This window comes from Epinephelus fuscoguttatus, linkage group LG15, assembly GCF_011397635.1.
Source record: "Epinephelus fuscoguttatus linkage group LG15, E.fuscoguttatus.final_Chr_v1".
NCBI lineage: Eukaryota > Metazoa > Chordata > Actinopteri > Perciformes > Serranidae > Epinephelus > Epinephelus fuscoguttatus.
The window spans coordinates 19060222-19082098 of record NC_064766.1 but is presented as its reverse complement, the minus strand read 5'-3'; the positions used below and the strand labels follow the sequence as shown (position 1 = coordinate 19082098).

Genomic DNA, 21877 nt, shown 5'->3' with positions numbered 1-21877 from the left:
GTGTGAGCACACAGTTTGAGCAGAAACAGTAGATCTAAGTGCAAGCAGAGGTTATTTGAGTGTGAGGGCAGGGTTTTGAGGGACAATATTACAAAATCTGAATGTGAAATCAATGAATAATGCTCTCAAATTGACATACCACTCTCTTGAATAAAGATAGGAAAAAAGCTCCATATTTATTTTAACTGATCTGCTGCTGTAGAATTTATCAACTGTCTCTGTTACAGGGCCCTCCCGGCCGCCAGGCCTTCCAGGCTCCAGGCCCTCCAGGCCTCCAGGCCTCCAGGCCTGCCTGGCCCTCCAGTACATTGAAATAACAAAGACAGTCAGTCTTGGGTCTCAACAAATGACTGTTGAGAAGCCATGTTGTGTAACTCTCTCTTTTCTTTGTGTTTCTCTCTGTCCCCAGACCAGACACACAGGCCTGAGAGATTAAAGACCAGCCTCATGGACCAAGGAGTGGATGTGATAATATTGATAAGTGATTGATATTGAGCTTACTGAGCTACTTCCATGCGATCATGTATCTGCTGCATCACACACACACACACACACACACACACACACACACACACACACACACACACTGCTCTGATTGTATCTTGTGTTTAAGAAAACAGCACTGTTAGTGAATGACTTCAAACAAAATGTATTGGTATTATGCTCCATAGTTTTGCTGCCAGCAGCTACATGTACTAGAGTCAACAGTGAGTGACAGAGAATCACTCACTGCTGTGCTGAATAAAGAGCTCACATTGTTTGACAGCATGTGTTCCACTACAAGATCTATACATGTCACAGTCACAATAAAATGTCTTCCTGATTAAAAACAATCAAAAGCACAAAGTTTTGTGTTTCTTGGTCTCTTGTTTTTTCCCAGCTGGTCTCTGAGTAGTGACAAGGATCATAACTGTGCTTTCCTAAACTGAAGATTTACATTTTCATTTGAGCAGCTCATTCACTTTTACATGGTCGCCCTGTGTACAAGCAAATGCCAAACATTCAGGCAAACTGTTAAATATATAAACCTGCAAATAAAAGATAAGAATAAACTCAGGAAAGATACAGAAGTGCATTAAACGCATTTAATTTAGGCATTCAGTGGACATACAGAGAAAGCTGGAATTAATGACAATAAAGTTCTGATGCATGATAATATATACAGACAATACAAACACTGTAGTTGTGTATAAAGGTAAACTATGCAGGATAATACAAACGTGATCCTCTCAGTCATCACTTATGAGCCACTTAAAGTGTGTGGAGGTGTTTTTATCTGCAGAGACTCTGCCGTCTGCCTGTAATTTGTTATTTTCTTCTAATGTTGCTGTGTTTGTGGCGTTCCTGAGCACAGAATGCAGGTGAGGCCAGGACTTTCTAAAAAGGTAGCGACCAGGTGACAGACTGTAAGCTGTATGCATCCAAAAGGAAGCTATGAAAAAATATGGTATTATATTCTCTATAAACCCATATGTACAAAACAGGTTGATTTTGTCCCATATTTTAATACAACATCAGATTGAGAGGTTGTAGAACACCAGAGTTTATGTGGCCTCAAGCACAAAAGTTATTTTATTATGTAACGTAATTTGTCTGTAAACCTGCTGGGAAACTTTTATCATGAAATGTTGGAGGACAGACTGCAGGGTAAGGAAGCAGATATATCAGTTAAAGACCCCAGAGGTCCAGATTACAGTTAAATTGGTCCTGTGTTTAAACAAATTTAAACTGCATATGTGCGTGTGGATGGGTGATTTTGCATCTGCATACACCCTCTGAATTTCTTTCCCTTTCTCATCATGACAGTGGTTGGTTGGCAGTAGGTATATAAAGACGTGTGTGTTTAACAGCTGTGTCAAACTCTGTTCATCAGCCATGGACAAAAGTGTGCTGCTGGTCCTGTTGTGTCTGCAGGTTTTCCTGCTCATCACAGCCTTCACTTCTACTGATGCAGCCGCTGTGGTGAGAGATGATCAGCTGCCTCCTGATCAGGTAAAAACATCCACTGACTGTAAGAAGCTTCTCCTATTGTCACAATGTGCTGGTTTAACATTGTGTTCTCTCACCTTTAAAGTCATCGAATGTTTCACTGCTATGTTCAGTATCAACATGTCCTCGTTATGTTAAAAGGAAATGTCATCTGGCTGACATTATGTGTTCTTCTAAACTATTTATTGTTACTAAAAAAAGTGTTCAAACATAATGTCTGTGAGACAGGGTTGCATTAAAAGGAGCCAAACTACGTACATGAAGAATTAAGTTGTTTTCTAAGAGGAGTTTAGACTCAGTTTTGATCACCAGATGGATCAAACATCATATTATTGTTTTCTAGCATTTTATTTTCTATCATTTTAAACATTTAATTTTCTATGGTTAAAGCTATAAAAGTAAAACTTTTTTTCCTGGTTTAAGACACTTTTTTTAACAAATGTAAGTACTGTGTATGTATGAACTTATTTTTACAAAGTATTTTTTTTTAACAAGTACAGATGAAACCACCACAAATTTCACTTTAATATTGACACTATCAATCTCTTTATAATTTTTATTTTCATGCATTGTTCCACATTAACAATGTCACTGTACCCTGTAATTATTAAATACTTGTAATTAAAATACAGAGTGTAATTTAGTCTGTTTCTCAGTCCCTTTACATTTTGGCCCACTGTATGTCTCCAGTATTTTACTGACACCCTATATGAACTAAATATTCACACTATGCTGGCTGTAATCTAAAGCGTTATTCAAAGAGTTTGTTCTGTTTTAATCTGCAGTTTGATTTTCATTCATTCATGAGAGCTGACACCTGTAATTTGTTATAGGTGGAGAGGGGAAATGGAAACACAGAAGAGAGATATGTCCACGCTGGCTATTACCCAGGAGGAACTGGAGCGGCAGTTAAGACCAAACCTTAATGCAGAGTTTATTCCTTATATTATAATTACATAACAGAATCTTCCAGAATGTGTCTCAATAAACAGTTGCTAAAGATCCTTACTGTCAGATTTCAATATTTTAATTAACTCATGATTAAGCAAGTTGTATCAATAATAGTTCTTAATGTTTGGTTATTTGTTATTTACAAATATATTTATTTATGGAGCTTTTTTCCTATCTTTATTCAAGAGAGTGGTATGTCAATTTGAGAGCATTATTTTTTGATTTCATATTCAGATTTTGTAATATTGTCCCTCAAAACCCTGCCTTCGCACTCAAATAGCCTCTGCTTGTGCTTAGATCTACTGTTTCTGCTCAAACTGTGTGCTCGCACTCAGATACAATGTTGCTTGCACAGATTTCCTGCTCCATCTTCAGCTCTTCTCCTCGCCCTCAAGCTGTTTCTGTGCACTCGTAGAATTTCTGCTCTCAGATTTCTGCCCTGCTCTTGGATTTTTTTGTGTGACAACCCTGTCAAAATCCCCCATGCCTGCCTCCTTGCAGGCAAACTTGCTTTAGTTTTAGAGCGTCCCGTCTGGGTGGGTGCTCTTTAACTGTGTTGAACCAGAATCGAGAAACGCAATCTGTAACACTTTCCAGCCCTGCCATGAGGGAAGACAAAAACATTATTAGGAAGAAAGAGGACATTTCTCTTTCTTTGAGAACGTTAAAAGTAAAGTTAGGCTTTGCTGACGGCTTCCAGACTCATTTTAAAAAGGAGAAGAGAGAGAGAGAGAGAGAGAGAGAGAGAGAGAAGCAGTGGTTGAGCGAGCTAGAGAATGGATGAGGAGAGCGAGCATTGGTAGAAAGAAAGTGAATGAGAGGAATAAAACATAAATTTCTGATTGTTTCACAGCAGTTACAGATAGACATGTCCACTAAGAGGTTTCCACTGTATATACACACACGATAAGTCAGTTGTGTTTTTAAAATGTAGTAGCTCATTGAATTTACTTCTGTATTCTACTGTCTTAATGTTTTAGATAAGTTATTTACTTTTGCTGTTGGTACTTTTCCCATTCCCAAACACTAAAATACAGAAATAAGTAAACACGGCAGTGTCCATTTTGTTGTTAGTTCTTGCTTAGCAACAGTGTTTACGTAACATACAACTCTTGAAAGCTAATCATATTATCATGGATGTATTCTTGTGCCGCAAATATGACTTTATCAATTCAATCTGAAGGAAGTAATAGCACCATTAAAAGAAAAAAAAAAACTACTTACTTGAAGTCCTTGACTTTGACGGCCCATGTTGGCCAGCAATCCGCTATTATACTGTATGCAGCTATTATAGTAAAAAAATACAGGCGCACATATGTAAATTAACAGTCCCTTTATTCCAAAAGTCGTAAAGAAAGCAATGGAAGAACATTTCATAATGAATGGATAAATGGATAAACGCGGTTAAAGAGTACCCGCCCAGATGGGACGCTTTAAGACTAAAGCAAGTTCGCCCGCAAGGAGGCAGGGATTGTTTTATTGGTCAGCAATAAACCTGGCGTTCTATTGGTTGGAGGATTTTGACAGGGTTGTTACACAAAAATATCCAAGAGCAGGGCAGAAATCTGAGAGCAGAAATTCCACGAGCGCACAGAAGCAGCTTGAGGGCGAGGAGAAGAGCTGAAGCTGGAGCAGGAAATCTGTGCAAGCAACATTGTATCTGAGTGTGAGCACACAGTTTGAGCAGAAACAGTAGATCTAAGTGCAAGCAGAGGTTATTTGAGTGCGAGAGCAGGGTTTTGAGGGACAATATTACAAAATCTGAATGTGAAATCAATGAATAATGCTCTCAAATTGACATACCACTCTCTTGAATAAAGATAGGAAAAAAGCTCCATATTTATTTTAACTGATCTGCTGCTGTAGAATTTATCAACTGTCTCTGTTACAGGGCCCTCTAGGCCGTCTAGGCCTTCCAGGCTTTCCAGGCCCTCCAGGCCCTCCAGGCCTGCCTGGCCCTCCAGGCCCTCCAGGCCCGCCAGGCCCTCCAGGCCCTCCAAGCCCTCCTTTTCCTACGTCTCCTCCTCCCCCCAGGTAAGAGATTATTCCACGTGTTTGATTAACAGACATAATGTACATTGAAATAACAAAGACAGTCAGTCTTGGGTCTCAACAAATGACTGTTGAGAAGCCATGTTGTGTAACTCTCTCTTTTCTTTGTGTTTCTCTCTGTCCCCAGACCAGACACACAGGCCTGAGAGATTAAAGACCAGCCTCATGGACCAAGGAGTGGATGTGATAATATTGATAAGTGATTGATATTGAGCTTACTGAGCTACTTCCATGCGATCATGTATCTGCTGCATCACACACACACACACACACACACACACACACACACACACACACACACACACACACTGCTCTGATTGTATCTTGTGTTTAAGAAAACAGCACTGTTAGTGAATGACTTCAAACAAAATGTATTGGTATTATGCTCCATAGTTTTGCTGCCAGCAGCTACATGTACTAGAGTCAACAGTGAGTGACAGAGAATCACTCACTGCTGTGCTGAATAAAGAGCTCACATTGTTTGACAGCATGTGTTCCACTACAAGATCTATACATGTCACAGTCACAATAAAATGTCTTCCTGATTAAAAACAATCAAAAGCACAAAGTTTTGTGTTTCTTGGTCTCTTGTTTTTTAGCTGGTCTCTGAGTAGTGACAAGGATCATAACTGTGTTTTCCTAAACTGAAGATTTACATTTTCATTTGAGCAGCTCATTCACTTTTACATGGTCGCCCTGTGTACAAGCAAATGCCAAACATTCAGGCAAACTGTTAAATATATAAACCTGCAAATAAAAGATAAGAATAAACTCAGGAAAGATACAGAAGTGCATTAAACGTGCATTTAATTTAGGCATTCAGTGGACATACAGAGAAAGTTGGAATTAATGACAATAAAGTTCTGATGCATGATAATATATACAGACAATACAAACACTGTAGTTGTGTATAAAGGTAAACTATGCAGGATAATACAAACGTGATCCTCTCAGTCATCACTTATGAGCCACTTAAAGTGTGTGGAGGTGTTTTTATCTGCAGAGACTCTGCTGTCTGCCTGTAATTTGTTATTTTCTTCTAATGTTGCTGTGTTTGTGGCGTTCCTGAGCACAGAGTGCAGGTGAGGCCAGGACTTTCTAAAAAGGTAGCGACCAGGTGACAGACTGTAAGCTGTATGCATCCAAAAGGAAGCTATGAAAACTGCGTAATTCTAATATGGTATTATATTCTCTATAAACCGTATGTACAAAACAGGTTGGTTTTGTCACATATTTTAATACAACATCAGATTGAGAGGTTGTAGAACACCAGAGTTTATGTGGCCTCAAGCACAAAAGTTATTTTATTATGTAACGTAATTTGTCTGTAAACCTGCTGGGAAACTTTTATCATGAAATGTTGGAGGACAGACTGCAGGGTAAGGAAGCAGATATATCAGTTAAAGACCCCAGAGGTCCAGATTACAGTTAAATTGGTCCTGTGTTTAAACAAATTTAAACTGCATATGTGCGTGTGGATGGGTGATTTTGCATCTGCATACACCCTCTGAATTTCTTTCCCTTTCTCATCATGACAGTGGTTGGTTGGCAGTAGGTATATAAAGACGTGTGTGTTTAACAGCTGTGTCAAACTCTGTTCATCAGCCATGGACAAAAGTGTGCTGCTGGTCCTGTTGTGTCTGCAGGTTTTCCTGCTCATCACAGCCTTCACTTCTACTGATGCAGCCGCTGTGGAGAGATGATCAGCTGCCTCCTGATCAGGTAAAAACATCCACTGACTGTAAGAAGCTTCTTGTATTGTCACAGTGTGCTGGTTTAACATTGTGTTCTCTCACCTTTAAAGTTGTCGAATGTTTCACTGCTATGTTCAGTATCAACGTGTCCTCATTATGTTAAAAGGAAATGTCATCTGGCTGACATTATGTGTTCTTCTAAACTATTTATTGTTACTAAAAAGTGTTCAAACATAATGTCTGTGAGACAGGGTTGCATTAAAAAGGCCAAACTACATACATGAAGAATTAAGTTGTTTTCTAAGAGGAGTTCAGACTCAGTTTTGATCACCAGATGGCTCAGTCATCATATTATTGTTTTCTAGCATTTTATTTTCTGTCATTTTAAATATGTAATTTTCTATGGTTAAAGCTATAAAAGAACATTTTTCCCTGGTCTAACACACATCTTTTTAAATAAGTATAAGTACTGTGTATGTATGAACTTATTTTTACAAAGTATTTCTTTTTAACAAGTACAGATGAAACCACCACAAATATCACTTTAATATGTACCCTGTAATTATTAAATACTTGTACCACTCAACTTGCTACCTTCTTATTCCCTAAACTCGTCCCTGTATTTACATTTTTGGCCCACTGTATGTCTCCAGTATTTAACTGACACCCTATATGAACTAAATATGCACACTGTGCTGGCTGTAATCTAAAGTGTTATTCAAAGAGTTTGTTCTGTTTTAATTTGCAGTTTGATTTTCATTCATTTGTTGAGAGCTGACACCTGTAATTTGTTATAGGTGGAGAGGGGAAATGGAAACAGAGATAAAGAAAATTTTCTGGGAGGCTCTTACTCAGGAGGAACTGGACTGGCACATCCACTGGTGGGACCGAACTTTCAATGCAGAGTTTATTCCTTTCCATATTATAATTACAGAACAGAATCTTCCAGAATGTGTCTCAATAAACAGTTGCTAAAGATCCTCACTGTCAGATTTCAATATTTTTAAATAACTCATTATTAAGCAAGTTGTATCAATAATAGTTCTTAACCCAGTTGTGCCCAAATTTTTCTCAATGTTTTTATGCATATAATCATGTTAACTGAGTCCCATATGAACATGTTCTGAAGTTATTTCCTCCATTTTGTGCTCTCTGTTCTAGAAAATCTCATTTGAATATTCGGCAGTTATAGTTGCCGGTGGGGACATACCTTGTATCTACCCCTCTAATGGTGAAAAGTGAATTAGAGCACAAAAAACAACATGTAATTATTATTTAAAACAAGTGTGAGAACAATTTAATTCATGAATTTTGTCATCAAAAAACTGAAATATTTTTTAAAAACTTCAACAACCTTCAACACCATGAACGACTAACCCACCAACAACCCATAAACACACCTCCAAAAATTGCTACTTTCCTTTCTCCTCTCCCACCTTACTGTATCTCTTTTGGGTTTTATAATTTGTGATACATCTTGAAGCACTTTACGTGCAGTGCAACACCACATTTTTCACCACATTGTTATCCTTCTCACTAGTGGCACTGATGTTGCTTGTCTCTCCAGACAGACTTTCTGAGGTAGAACAGTGAGCCTGGTTTCCATCAGCCTGTTTAGATGCGCATCTAGAAGTATCATATTGGAAAATTATGATGGAAACGCCGAAATTCGAATTAAAATCCCCTGATTCGCACAAACTAAAATACACTCGCTTTAGCCGGGTTTTGGTTGATTCGAAAAAATGCTGATTTGCAAAACGTTGGATGGAAAAAGTTATGTTTGAATTAAGTCATACGTAGCGCACTTTTTCCCCAACCGCTTCCGGTGTTTCCGGTTCACTCACAAGGCAACAACATGGCGGAAAACAACAACACAAGACTTGTGTGGACGGAGGACGAAATAAGAACATTTCTAGCCTTAATAAGGTGGCAATGCATTTACAAGCTGGTTGCCAACCACCAGAAAACATAGAAGAAGAAGAATGCGAGACTTGTTTTGTTTCCGGTTCTGCGGAAAACTCGCGCAAGTTCATAGTTTTCACCAAAGTCCATACATTTAATTGAAACACACAGGATTCGTATTTCTTTTAATGCACATTTCCCAATGATTCGAATCACTTTTGGATGGAAACATAGCTATTCAGGTTCTTGTCCATCATCAATGAAGGGTAGTTGCAGGTCACCATCAGACAAAGCAGTCTCCTTTGAGCAGCCTAGACGGTAGGCGTTTGGGATCACAGGTCACATCATCATCAGAAAAATCGCTGTCAGTCTGTTTCGTGGGCATTATTCTCAGACTCTGGCACAACTGAAATGCTTGTGATTTTTGCAGAGGGATCATCTGCATCAAGGATATCCAAAACCTCTGCCAAAGTATACCTCTCTAATACTCCTGGTTTATCTCTGTGGAAAACACGAAAGAGTTAGCTCCCATGGCCACTGGGGGCCACCATTTTGTGAAATTAACGCAATTTGAAATGGATATTTTTTACCAAACAATTCCAATTCTATATCCCTGTTCATGTACAACAGTGTTAAAGATGTTCTCCCTGTATTTGACATCATTCAGTCCTTCTAATCTACCACACAGTGCAACACAGTCAGCGCTAACATTGGCAGCGCTAATAGCTAGCTAGGTAGTTAGCTAGCGCTAGCTACCAAACACTAGTAATGTTGGTTACCAAATGTTAAAGCTAACACTATCAAAAACTGTATTGTTACCAAATATTAGCCCTTTATAATGTTGGTAATGTTATCTAACATTATTATCTACTGACAAGGTATTTGCACACCGGCAACAATAGTTGCCGCTTGGACAAATGATTGCATACAGAAAAAACTATACATCCAATGTAATATTTTTGTTGTTTGGATGATTCTAGAGACTTCCATGATTAAGTAGATATATATATGTCAACAAAAAACATATTGTTATCATATGAAAATCACCTTTTCTTGTGGGGGTTTGTCATCGCCCTCAGTGAGATGGGTCAGGAACTCAACAACGCCATGTGACATGAAGTATGTGGAAACTTAATTTTTTTTCTTAATATGATTTTCTAAGGTGTCCACTCACATATCATTGATATATAACATGTATAATATTTAGAAATGTATTTTTAAGTGGAAAATGATAAGCATACACTTTGGCAACTATTGTTGCCGGTTGGCTTAAATGCGTTTTAATGCTTGGTTATTTGCTATTTACAAATATATTTATTTATGGAGCTTTTTTCCTATCTTTATTCAAGAGAGTGGTATGTCAATTTGAGAGCATTATTTATTGATTTCACGCCTCTCTCTCTCTCTCTCTCTCTCTCTATCTCTCTCTCTCCCTCTCTTTTAAAATGAGTCTGGAAGCCGTCAGCAAAGCCTAACTTTACATTTAACATTCTCCAAGAAAGAGAAATGTCCTCTTTCTTCCTAATAATGTTTTTGTCTTCCCTCATGGCAGGGCTGGAAAGTGTTACAGATTGCGTTTCTCCAAAAGTCGATTCTGGTTCAACCTTCTCGCTGTGGCGCCCACCCCCGCAGCCAATGCATAACGCAGTTAAAGAGTACCCGCCCAGGCAGGACGCTCTAAAACTAAAGCAAGTTCGCCCGCAAGGAGGCAGGGATTTTTTCATTGGTCAACAATCAACCTGGCGTCCTATTGGTTGGAGGATTTTGACAGGGTTGTTACACAAAAATATCCAAGAGCAGGGCAGAAATCTGAGAGCAGAAATTCTACGAGTGCAAAGAAACAGCTTGAGGGCGAGGAGAAGAGCTGAAGCTGGAGCAGGAAATCTGTGCAAGCAACATTGTATCTGAGTGCGAGCACACAGTTTGAGCAGAAACAGTAGATCTAAGCGCAAGCAGAGGCTATTTGAGTGTGAGGGCAGGGTTTTGAGGGACAATATTACAAAATCTGAATGTGAAATCAATGAATAATGCTCTCAAATTGACATACCACTCTCTTGAATAAAGATAGGAAAAAAGCTCCACATTTATTTTAACTGATCTGCTGTTGTAGAATTTATCAACTGTCTCTGTTACAGGGCCCTCCAGGCCCTCCTTTTCCTCCGTCTCCTCCTCCCCCCAGGTAAGAGATTATTCAACATGTTTGATTAACAGACATAATATACATTGAAATAACAAAGACAGTCAGTCTTGGGTCTCAACAAATGACTGTTGAGAAGCCATGTTGTGTAACTCTCTCTTTTCTTTGTGTTTCTCTCTGTCCCCAGACCAGACACACAGGCCTGAGAGATTAAAGACCAGCCTCATGGACCAAGGAGTGGATGTGATAATATTGATAAGTGATTGATATTGAGCTTACTGAGCTACTTCCATGCGATCATGTATCTGCTGCATCACGCGCACACACACACACACACACACACACACACACACACACACACACACACACACACACACACACACACACACACACACTGCTCTGATTGTATCTTGTGTTTAAGAAAACAGCACTGTTAGTGAATGACTTCAAACAAAATGTATTGGTATTATGTCTCCATAGTTTTGCTGCCAGCAGCTACATGTACTAGAGTCAACAGTGAGTGACAGAGAATCACTCACTGCTGTGCTGAATAAAGAGCTCACATTTTTGACAGCATGTGTTCCACTACAAGATCTATACATGTCACAGTCACAATAAAATGTCTTCCTGATTAAAAACAATCAAAAGCACAAAGTTTTGTGTTTCTTGGTCTCTTGTTTTTCCCAGCTGGTCTCTGAGTAGTGACAAGGATCATAACTGTGCTTTCCTAAACTGAAGATTTACATTTTCATTTGAGCAGCTCATTCACTTTTACATGGTCGCCCTGTGTACAAGCAAATGCCAAACATTCAGGCAAACTGTTAAATATATAAACCTGCAAATAAAAGATAAGAATAAACTCAGGAGAGATACAGAAGTGCATTAAACGTGCATTTAATTTAGGCATTCAGTGGACATACAGAGAAAGCTGGAATTAATGACAATAAAGTTCTGATGCATGATAATATATACAGACAATACAAACACTGTAGTTGTGTATAAAGGTAAACTATGCAGGATAATACAAACGTGATCCTCTCAGTCATCACTTATGAGCCACTTAAAGTGTGTGGAGGTGTTTTTATCTGCAGAGACTCTGCCGTCTGCCTGTAATTTGTTATTTTCTTCTAATGTTGCTGTGTTTGTGGCGTTCCTGAGCACAGAGTGCAGGTGAGGCCAGGACTTTCTAAAAAGGTAGCGACCAGGTGACAGACTGTAAGCTGTATGCATCCAAAAGGAAGCTATGAAAACTGCGTAATTCTAATATGGTATTATATTCTCTATAAACCCGTATGTACAAAACAGGTTGGTTTTGTCACATATTTTAATACAACATCAGATTGAGAGGTTGTAGAACACCAGAGTTTATGTGGCCTCAAGCACAAAAGTTATTTTATTATGTAACGTAATTTGTCTGTAAACCTGCTGGGAAACTTTTATCATGAAATGTTGGAGGACAGACTGCAGGGTAAGGAAGCAGATATATCAGTTAAAGACCCCAGAGGTCCAGATTACAGTTAAATTGGTCCTGTGTTTAAACAAATTTAAACTGCATATGTGCGTGTGGATGGGTGATTTTGCATCTGCATACACCTCTGAATTTCTTTCCCTTTCTCATCATGACAGTGGTTGGTTGGCAGTAGGTATATAAAGACGTGTGTGTTTAACAGCTGTGTCAAACTCTGTTCATCAGCCATGGACAAAAGTGTGCTGCTGGTCCTGTTGTGTCTGCAGGTTTTCCTGCTCATCACAGCCTTCACTTCTACTGATGCAGCCGCTGTGGAGAGAGATGATCAGCTGCCTCCTGATCAGGTAAAAACATCCACTGACTGTAAGAAGCTTCTTGTATTGTCACAGTGTGCTGGTTTAACATTGTGTTCTCTCACCTTTAAAGTTGTCGAATGTTTCACTGCTATGTTCAGTATCAACGTGTCCTCGTTATGTTAAAAGGAAATGTCATCTGGCTGACATTATGTGTTCTTCTAAACTATTTATTGTTACTAAAAAAAGTGTTCAAACATAATGTCTGTGAGACAGGGTTGCATTAAAAGGAGCCAAACTACATACATGAAGAATTAAGTTGTTTTCTAAGAGGAGTTCAGACTCAGTTTTGATCACCAGATGGCTCAGTCATCATATTATTGTTTTCTAGCATTTTATTTTCTGTCATTTTAAATATTTAATTTTCTATGGTTAAAGCTATAAAAGAACATTTTTCCCTGGTCTAACACACATCTTTTTAAATAAGTCTAAGTACTGTGTATGTATGAACTTATTTTTACAAACAAGTACAGATGAAACCACCACAAATATCACTTTAATATGTACCCTGTAATTATTAAATACTTGTACCACTCAACTTGCTACCTTCTTATTCCCTAAACTCGTCCCTGTATTTACATTTTTGGCCCACTGTATGTCTCCAGTATTTAACTGACACCCTATATGAACTAAATATGCACACTGTGCTGGCTGTAATCTAAAGTGTTATTCAAAGAGTTTGTTCTGTTTTAATTTGCAGTTTGATTTTCATTCATTTGTTGAGAGCTGACACCTGTAATTTGTTATAGGTGGAGAGGGGAAATGGAAACAGAGATAAAGAAAATTTTCTGGGAGGCTCTTACTCAGGAGGAACTGGACTGGCACATCCACTGGTGGGACCGAACTTTCAATGCAGAGTTTATTCCTTTCCATATTATAATTACAGAACAGAATCTTCCAGAATGTGTCTCAATAAACAGTTGCTAAAGATCCTCACTGTCAGATTTCAATATTTTAAATAACTCATTATTAAGCAAGTTGTATCAATAATAGTTCTTAACCCAGTTGTGCCCAAATTTTTCTCAATGTTTTTATGCATATAATCATGTTAACTGAGTCCCATATGAACATGTTCTGAAGTTATTTCCTCCATTTTGTGCTCTCTGTTCTAGAAAATCTCATTTGAATATTCGGCAGTTATAGTTGCCGGTGGGGACATACCTTGTATCTACCCTCTAATGGTGAAAAGTGAATTAGAGCACAAAACAACATGTAATTATTATTTAAAACAAGTGTGAGAACAATTTAATTCATGAATTTTGTCATCAAAAAACTGAAATATTTTTTAAAAACTTCAACAACCTTCAACACCATGAACGACTAACCCACCAACAACCCATAAACACACCTCCAAAATTGCTACTTTCCTTTCTCCTCTCCCACCTTACTGTATCTCTTTTGGGTTTTATAATTTGTGATACATCTTGAAGCACTTTACGTGCAGTGCAACACCACATTTTTCACCACATTGTTATCCTTCTCACTAGTGGCACTGATGTTGCTTGTCTCTCCAGACAGACTTTCTGAGGTAGAACAGTGAGCCTGGTTTCCATCAGCCTGTTTAGATGCGCATCTAGAAGTATCATATTGGAAAATTAAAATCCCCTGATTCGCACAAACTAAAATACACTCGCTTTAGCCGGGTTTTGGTTGATTCGAAAAAATGCTGATTTGCAAAACGTTGGATGGAAAAAGTTATGTTTGAATTAAGTCATACGTAGCGCACTTTTTTGTGTTTCCGGTTCACTCACAAGGCAACAACATGGCGGAAAACAACAACACAAGACTTGTGTGGACGGAGGACGAAATAAGAACATTTCTAGCCTTAATAAGGTGGCAATGCATTTACAAGCTGGTTGCCAACCACCAGAAAACATAGAAGAAGAAGAAGAGACTTGTTTTGTTTCCGGTTCTGCGGAAAACTCAAGTTCATAGTTTTCACCAAAGTCCATACATTTAATTGAAACACACAGGATTCGTATTTCTTTTAATGCACATTTCCCAATGATTCGAATCACTTTTGGATGGAAACATAGCTATTCAGGTTCTTGTCCATCATCAATGAAGGGTAGTTGCAGGTCACCATCAGACGCAAAGCAGTCTCCTTTGAGCAGCCTAGACGGTAGGCGTTTGGGATCACAGGTCACATCATCATCAGAAAAATCGCTGTCAGTCTGTTTCGTGGGCATTATTCTCAGACTCTGGCACAACTGAAATGCTTGTGATTTTTGCAGAGGGATCATCTGCATCAAGGATATCCAAAACCTCTGCCAAAGTATACCTCTCTAATACTCCTGGTTTATCTCTGTGGAAAACACGAAAGAGTTAGCTCCCATGGCCACTGGGGGCCACCATTTTGTGAAATTAACGCAATTTGAAATGGATATTTTTTACCAAACAATTCCAATTCTATATCCCTGTTCATGTACAACAGTGTTAAAGATGTTCTCCTGTATTTGACATCATTCAGTCCTTCTAATCTACCACACAGTGCAACACAGTCAGCGCTAACATTGGCAGCGCTAATAGCTAGCTAGGTAGTTAGCTAGCGCTAGCTACCAAACACTAGTAATGTTGGTTACCAAATGTTAAAGCTAACACTATCAAAAACTGTATTGTTACCAAATATTAGCCCTTTATAATGTTGGTAATGTTATCTAACATTATTATCTACTGACAAGGTATGTGCCCACCGGCAACAATAGTTGCCGCTTGGACAAATGATTGCATACAGAAAAAACTATACATCCAATGTAATATTTTTGTTGTTTGGATGATTCTAGAGACTTCCATGATTAAGTAGATATATATATGTCAACAAAAAACATATTGTTATCATATGAAAATCACCTTTTCTTGTGGGGGTTTGTCATCGCCCTCAGTGAGATGGGTCAGGAACTCAACAACGCCATGTGACATGAAGTATGTGGAAACTTAATTTTTTCTTAATATGATTTTCTAAGGTGTCCACTCACATATCATTGATATATAACATGTATAATATTTAGAAATGTATTTTTAAGTGGAAAATGATAAGCATACACTTTGGAACTATTGTTGCCGGTTGGCTTAAATGCGTTTTAATGCTTGGTTATTTGCTATTTACAAATATATTTATTTATGGAGCTTTTTTCCTATCTTTATTCAAGAGAGTGGTATGTCAATTTGAGAGCATTATTTATTGATTTCACGCCTCTCTCTCTCTCTCTCTCTCTCTCTCTCTCTCTCTCTCTCTCTCTCTGAAAGCTGTCAGCAAAACCTAACTTTACCTTTAACGTTATCAAAGAAAGAGAAATGTCCTCTTTCTTCCTAGTAATGACTTGTCTTCCCTCATGGCAGGGTTATAAAGCATTACACGTTGCGTTTCTCTAAAAGTCGATTCTGGTTCAACTTTCTCGCTGCGGCGCCCCTCCCCCCAGCCTAACGCACAACGCAGTTAAAGAGTACCCGCCCAGGCAGGACGCTCTAAAACTAAAGCAAGTTCGCCCGCAAGGAGGCAGGGATTTTTTCATTGGTCAACAATCAACCTGGCGTCCTATTGGTTGGAGGATTTTGACAGGGTTGTTACACAAAAATATCCAAGAGCAGGGCAGAAATCTGAGAGCAGAAATTCTACGAGTGCACAGAAACAGCTTGAGGGCGAGGAGAAGAGCTGAAGCTGGAGCAGGAAATCTGTGCAAGCAACATTGTATCTGAGTGCGAGCACACAGTTTGAGCAGAAACAGTAGATCTAAGCGCAAGCAGAGGTTATTTGAGTGTGAGGGCAGGGTTTTGAGGGACAATATTACAAAATCTGAATGTGAAATCAATGAATAATGCTCTCAAATTGACATACCACTCTCTTGAATAAAGATAGGAAAAAAGCTCCACATTTATTTTAACTGATCTGCTGTTGTGGAATTTATCAACTGTCTCTGTTACAGGGCCCTCCAGGCCCTCCTTTTCCTCCGTCTCCTCCTCCCCCCAGGTAAGAGATTATTCAACATGTTTGATTAACAGACATAATATACATTGAAATAACAAAGACAGTCAGTCTTGGGTCTCAACAAATGACTGTTGAGAAGCCATGTTGTGTAACTCTCTCTTTTCTTTGTGTTTCTCTCTGTCCCCAGACCAGACACACAGGCCTGAGAGATTAAAGACCAGCCTCATGGACCAAGGAGTGGATGTGATAATATTGATAAGTGATTGATATTGAGCTTACTGAGCTACTTCCATGCGATCATGTATCTGCTGCATCACACACACACACACACACACACACACACACACACACACACACACACACACACACACACACACACACACACTGCTCTGATTGTATCTTGTGTTTAAGAAAACAGCACTGTTAGTGAATGACTTCAAACAAAATGTATTGGTATTATGCTCCATAGTTTTGCTGCCAGCAGCTACATGTACTAGAGTCAACAGTGAGTGACAGAGAATCACTCACTGCTGTGCTGAATAAAGAGCTCACATTTTTTGACAGCATGTGTTCCACTACAAGATCTATACATGTCACAGTCACAATAAAATGTCTTCCTGATTAAAAACAATCAAAAGCACAAAGTTTTGTGTTTCTTGGTCTCTTGTTTTTTCCCAGCTGGTCTCTGAGTAGTGACAATGCTTTCCTAAACTGAAGATTTACATTTTCATTTGAGCAGCTCATTCACTTTTACATGGTCGCCCTCTGTACAAGCAAATGCCAAACATTCAGGCAAACTGTTAAATATATAAACCTGCAAATAAAAGATAAGAATAAACTCAGGAGAGATACAGAAGTGCATTAAACGTGCATTTAATTTAGGCATTCAGTGGACATACAGAGAAAGCTGGAATTAATGACAATAAAGTTCTGATGCATGATAATATATACAGACAATACAAACACTGTAGTTGTGTATAAAGGTAAACTATGCAGGATAATACAAACGTGATCCTCTCAGTCATCACTTATGAGCCACTTAAAGTGTGTGGAGGTGTTTTTATCTGCAGAGACTCTGCTGTCTGCCTGTAATTTGTTATTTTCTTCTAATGTTGCTGTGTTTGTGGCGTTCCTGAGCACAGAGTGCAGGTGAGGTCAGGACTTTCTAAAAAGGTAGCGACCAGGTGACAGACTGTAAGCTGTATGCATCCAAAAGGAAGCTATGAAAACTGCGTAATTCTAATATGGTATTATATTCTCTATAAACCCGTATGTACAAAACAGGTTGGTTTTGTCACATATTTTAATACAACATCAGATTGAGAGGTTGAACACCAGAGTTTATGTGGCCTCAAGCACAAAAGTTATTTTATTATGTAACGTAATTTGTCTGTAAACCTGCTGGGAAACTTTTATCATGAAATGTTGGAGGACAGACTGCAGGGTAAGGAAGCAGATATATCAGTTAAAGACCCCAGAGGTCCAGATTACAGTTAAATTGGTCCTGTGTTTAAACAAATTTAAACTGCATATGTGCGTGTGGATGGGTGATTTTGCATCTGCATACACCCTCTGAATTTCTTTCCCTTTCTCATCATGACAGTGGTTGGTTGGCAGTAGGTATATAAAGACGTGTGTTTAACAGCTGTGTCAAACTCTGTTCATCAGCCATGGACAAAAGTGTGCTGCTGGTCCTGTTGTGTCTGCAGGTTTTCCTGCTCATCACAGCCTTCACTTCTACTGATGCAGCCGCTGTGGAGAGAGATGATCAGCTGCCTCCTGATCAGGTAAAAACATCCACTGACTGTAAGAAGCTTCTTGTATTGTCACAGTGTGCTGATTTAACATTGTGTTATCTCACCTTTAAAGTTGTCGAATGTTTCACTGCTATGTTCAGTATCAACGTGTCCTCGTTATGTTAAAAGGAAATGTCATCTGGCTGACATTATGTGTTCTTCTCAACTTTTTATTGTTACTAAAAAAAGTGTTCAAACATAATGTCTGTGAGACAGTTTTGCATTAAAAGGAGCCAAACTACGTACATGAAGAATTAAGTTGTTTTCTAAGAGGAGTTTAGACTCAGTTTTGATCACCAGATGGCTCAGTCATCATATTATTGTTTTCTAGCATTTTATTTTCTATCATTTTAAATATTTAATTTTCTATGGTTAAACCTATAAAAGAACATTTTTCCCTGGTTCAACACACGTTTTTTTTAAATAAGTATAAGTACTGTGTATGTATGAGCTTATTTTTTACAAAGTATTTCTTTTTTACAAGCACAGATGAAACCACCACAAATTTCACTTTAATATTGACACGATTAAACTTTTTTTTTTATTTTTTTCAACTTTTCATACATTGTTCCACATTAACAATGTCACTGTACCCTGTAATTATTAAATACTTGTAACCATTAAAGTACAAGTGTAATTTAGGCTGTTTCTCAGTCCCTGTTAAACTCAACCTGTTACCTTCCTTTTCTCTAAACTCTTTCCATCCTTTATGTACATTTTTGGCCCACTGTATGTCTCCAGTATTTTACTGACACCCTATATGAACTAAATATGCACACTGTGCTGGCTGTAATCTATAGCGTTATTCAAAGAGTTTGTTCTGTTTTAATCTGCAGTTTGAATTTCATTAATTGTTTGAGAGCTGACACCTGTAATTTGTTATAGGTGGAGAGGAGAATTGGAAACAGACGAAAGAGATATTTCCAGGCTGGCTCTTACTCAGGAGGAACTGGACTGGCAATGAAGACTGTAAGACCAAACCTTAATGCAGAGTTTATTCCTTTCCATATTATAATTACAGAACAGAATCTTCCAGAATGTGTCTCAATAAACAGTTGCTAAAGATCCTTACTGTCAGATTTCAATATTTTAATTAACTCATGATTAAGCAAGTTGTATCAATAATAGTTCTTAATGTTTGCTTATTTGTTACTCAGAAATATATTTATTTAAACTGATCTGCTGTTGTAAAATGTGTCAACTGTCTCTGTTACAGGTCCCTCAGGGTTTGCCAGGCCCTTATCCCCCCAGGTAAGAGATTATTCCTCATGTAAACGGAAATATGTCCAACATGTTTGATTTAAAGACATAATATACATGAAAGTAATGACCATTGTTAAAATAATTAGTTTATATAGTTTGGATGATGAAAATAAATTTTGATTAGGAAAGAAGGAAGATGAAAACTCTTTTTTCTGATGAGGTTTTGTTCTAAAAGTAAATGTTTTGTGAATAAACAGTTTGTAAGCATCTGTAATTCTATTTGTGTTTTGTTTTTTTTTTCTTTGAAATGAAAACAGACATGATGGATATTTCATGTGTGGCTATTACGCAGGAGGATGTGTGATTGGTCAGGCGGTAAGACCAAACCTTAATGCAGAGTTTATTCCTTTCCATATTATAATTACAGAACAGAATCTTCCAGAATGTGTCTCAATAAACAGTTGCTAAAGATCCTTACTGTCAGATTTCAATATTCTAATTAACTCATTATTAAGCAAGTTGTATCAATAATAGTTCTTAATGTTTGGTTATTTGTTACTCAGAAATATATTTATTTGAACTGATCTGCTGTTGTAAATTTTGTCAACTGTCTCTGTTACAGAGCAAGCCAAGCCCTCCTCCTCCTCCTCCTCCCCCCAGGTAAGAGATTATCTCATGTGGACACAAATGTGTCCAACATGTTTGATTAACAGACATAATATACATTGAAATAACAAAGACAGTCAGTCTTGGGTCTCAACAAATGACTGTTGAGAAGCCATGTTGTGTAACTCTCTCTTTTCTTTGTGTTTCTCTCTGTCCCCAGACCAGACACACAGGCCTGAGAGATTAAAGACCAGCCTCATGGACCAAGGAGTGGATGTGATAATATTGATAAGTGATTGATACTGAGCTTACTGAGCTACTTCCATGTGATCATGTATCTGCTGCATCACACACACACACACTGCTCTGATTGTATCTTGTGTTTAAGAAAACAGCACTGTTAGTGAATGACTTCAAACAAAATGTATTGGTATTATGCTCCATAGTTTTGCTGCCAGCAGCTACATGTACTAGAGTCAACAGTGAGTGACAGAGAATCACTCACTGCTGTGCTGAATAAAGAGCTCACATTGTTTGACAGCATGTGTTCCACTACAAGATCTATACATGTCACAGTCACAATAAAATGTCTTCCTGATTAAAAACAATCAAAAGCACAAAGTTTTGTGTTTCTTGGTCTCTTGTTTTTTCCCAGCTGGTCTCTGAGTAGTGGACAAATCAAATGGCAAACATTCAGGCAAATATTTAAACATATAAAACTGCAATAATATAACTTAAAGATCTAACTTTAGGCATTTATGGGCATAATGAGGATGATCACAGTGTTTCATCATTTTGTAACAACTGGACTCACAATTCTGGAGACAGTTTTGGTAAAATATCACATTCTTCTCTGGTCAAAAGGTTGGTTTGGCTCACAGAGGGACAATCAGTGGGGGCAAACAAATCCAATAGGGATGAGGCAGAGGCAGTCAACAGGCAAACCCAGGGAAATGAAAGGCTGGAGTGTTAGACACACAACAAGACACACAACAAGCTAAGAGGCCGTTTACACGCTGCCGGCTATTTTCATAAACGGACATTTCACAGGCAGACAGAATGACACACTGACATTTTTTTTCCGTGATTATGTGATTTCCGTGATTATGTACAGCATACCATACCATGACTAAGTCATGGTATGGTATGCTGTATGCTGTCAGCCACAGGGGGAGCCACAGCGATCGGTCGCATTTTAGCCATTTTGAAGCCTTTTTTTTTTTTTTGTTATAGCACCACCCAGTTGCCAATTTGAGTTAAATTTCTCCAGTCACCTTGAGGCGTCCTGTTCTACATTTTTTTTTTTTGCATTTTTTCCCAGCTGGTCTCTGAGTAGTGACAAGGATCACAACTGTGCTTTCCTAAACTGAAGATTTACATTTTCATTTGAGCAGCTTATTCACTTTTGCATGGTGAATATCGTGAACCTGGGTTGGCTTCCATTTTGTCACTCAAGCAGCAACTAAGAACTTGAGACATGTAGTCACAGTCTGTGAGTTATATGTCATAGCTAGGGTGGGCAGAGACGGTGATGCTGATCAGCACATCTGGGATATGCTGCACTATGTATTAGTGTGTTCAATGTTTGACATTCACACACAACTTCAACAGTGTATCCCACCATTGTCAGAGTCTGTGTTTCATTCTGAGCCGCTGACTCAGGCTTTCACTGAAAGGACATGCATGTGCATTTGTAGGACAGCCAATAGGAACGCTCTCTCCCTCTGAAATGACCTGTGATTGGTCATAGAAGTCTTCAGTCACATGCTAGATTTTCTAAAGCCAGAAAACTCAAGAGGAA

The 21877-nt window shown here is 38.4% G+C and overlaps 1 protein-coding gene across 16 annotated transcripts in view; it reads left to right on the top strand.

The window, feature by feature from the left end:
- The window catches only part of LOC125902503 (EMI domain-containing protein 1-like), a 49083-nt gene that overhangs the window by 18411 nt on the left and 8795 nt on the right, over positions 1-21877 (top strand). For 4 of the 16 annotated variants that reach the window (XM_049598905.1, XM_049598900.1, XM_049598903.1 and 1 more), the window contains exons 2-4: positions 2823-2897; positions 4832-4974; positions 16659-16847. In XM_049598905.1, the coding sequence (XP_049454862.1) occupies positions 2823-2897; positions 4832-4974; positions 16659-16677 (237 nt within the window). In that variant the 3' untranslated portion in view covers positions 16678-16847. Of the gene's footprint in view, positions 1-1826; positions 1993-2822; positions 2898-4831; positions 4975-5119; positions 5561-10698; positions 10768-10912; positions 11121-12363; positions 12538-16658; positions 16848-18102; positions 18259-19152; positions 19237-19483; positions 19519-19787; positions 19846-20092; positions 20131-20296; positions 20698-21877 lie in introns of those variants that run through there. The other 12 variants (XM_049598906.1, XM_049598912.1, XM_049598911.1 and 9 more) reach the window with 10 other exon arrangements.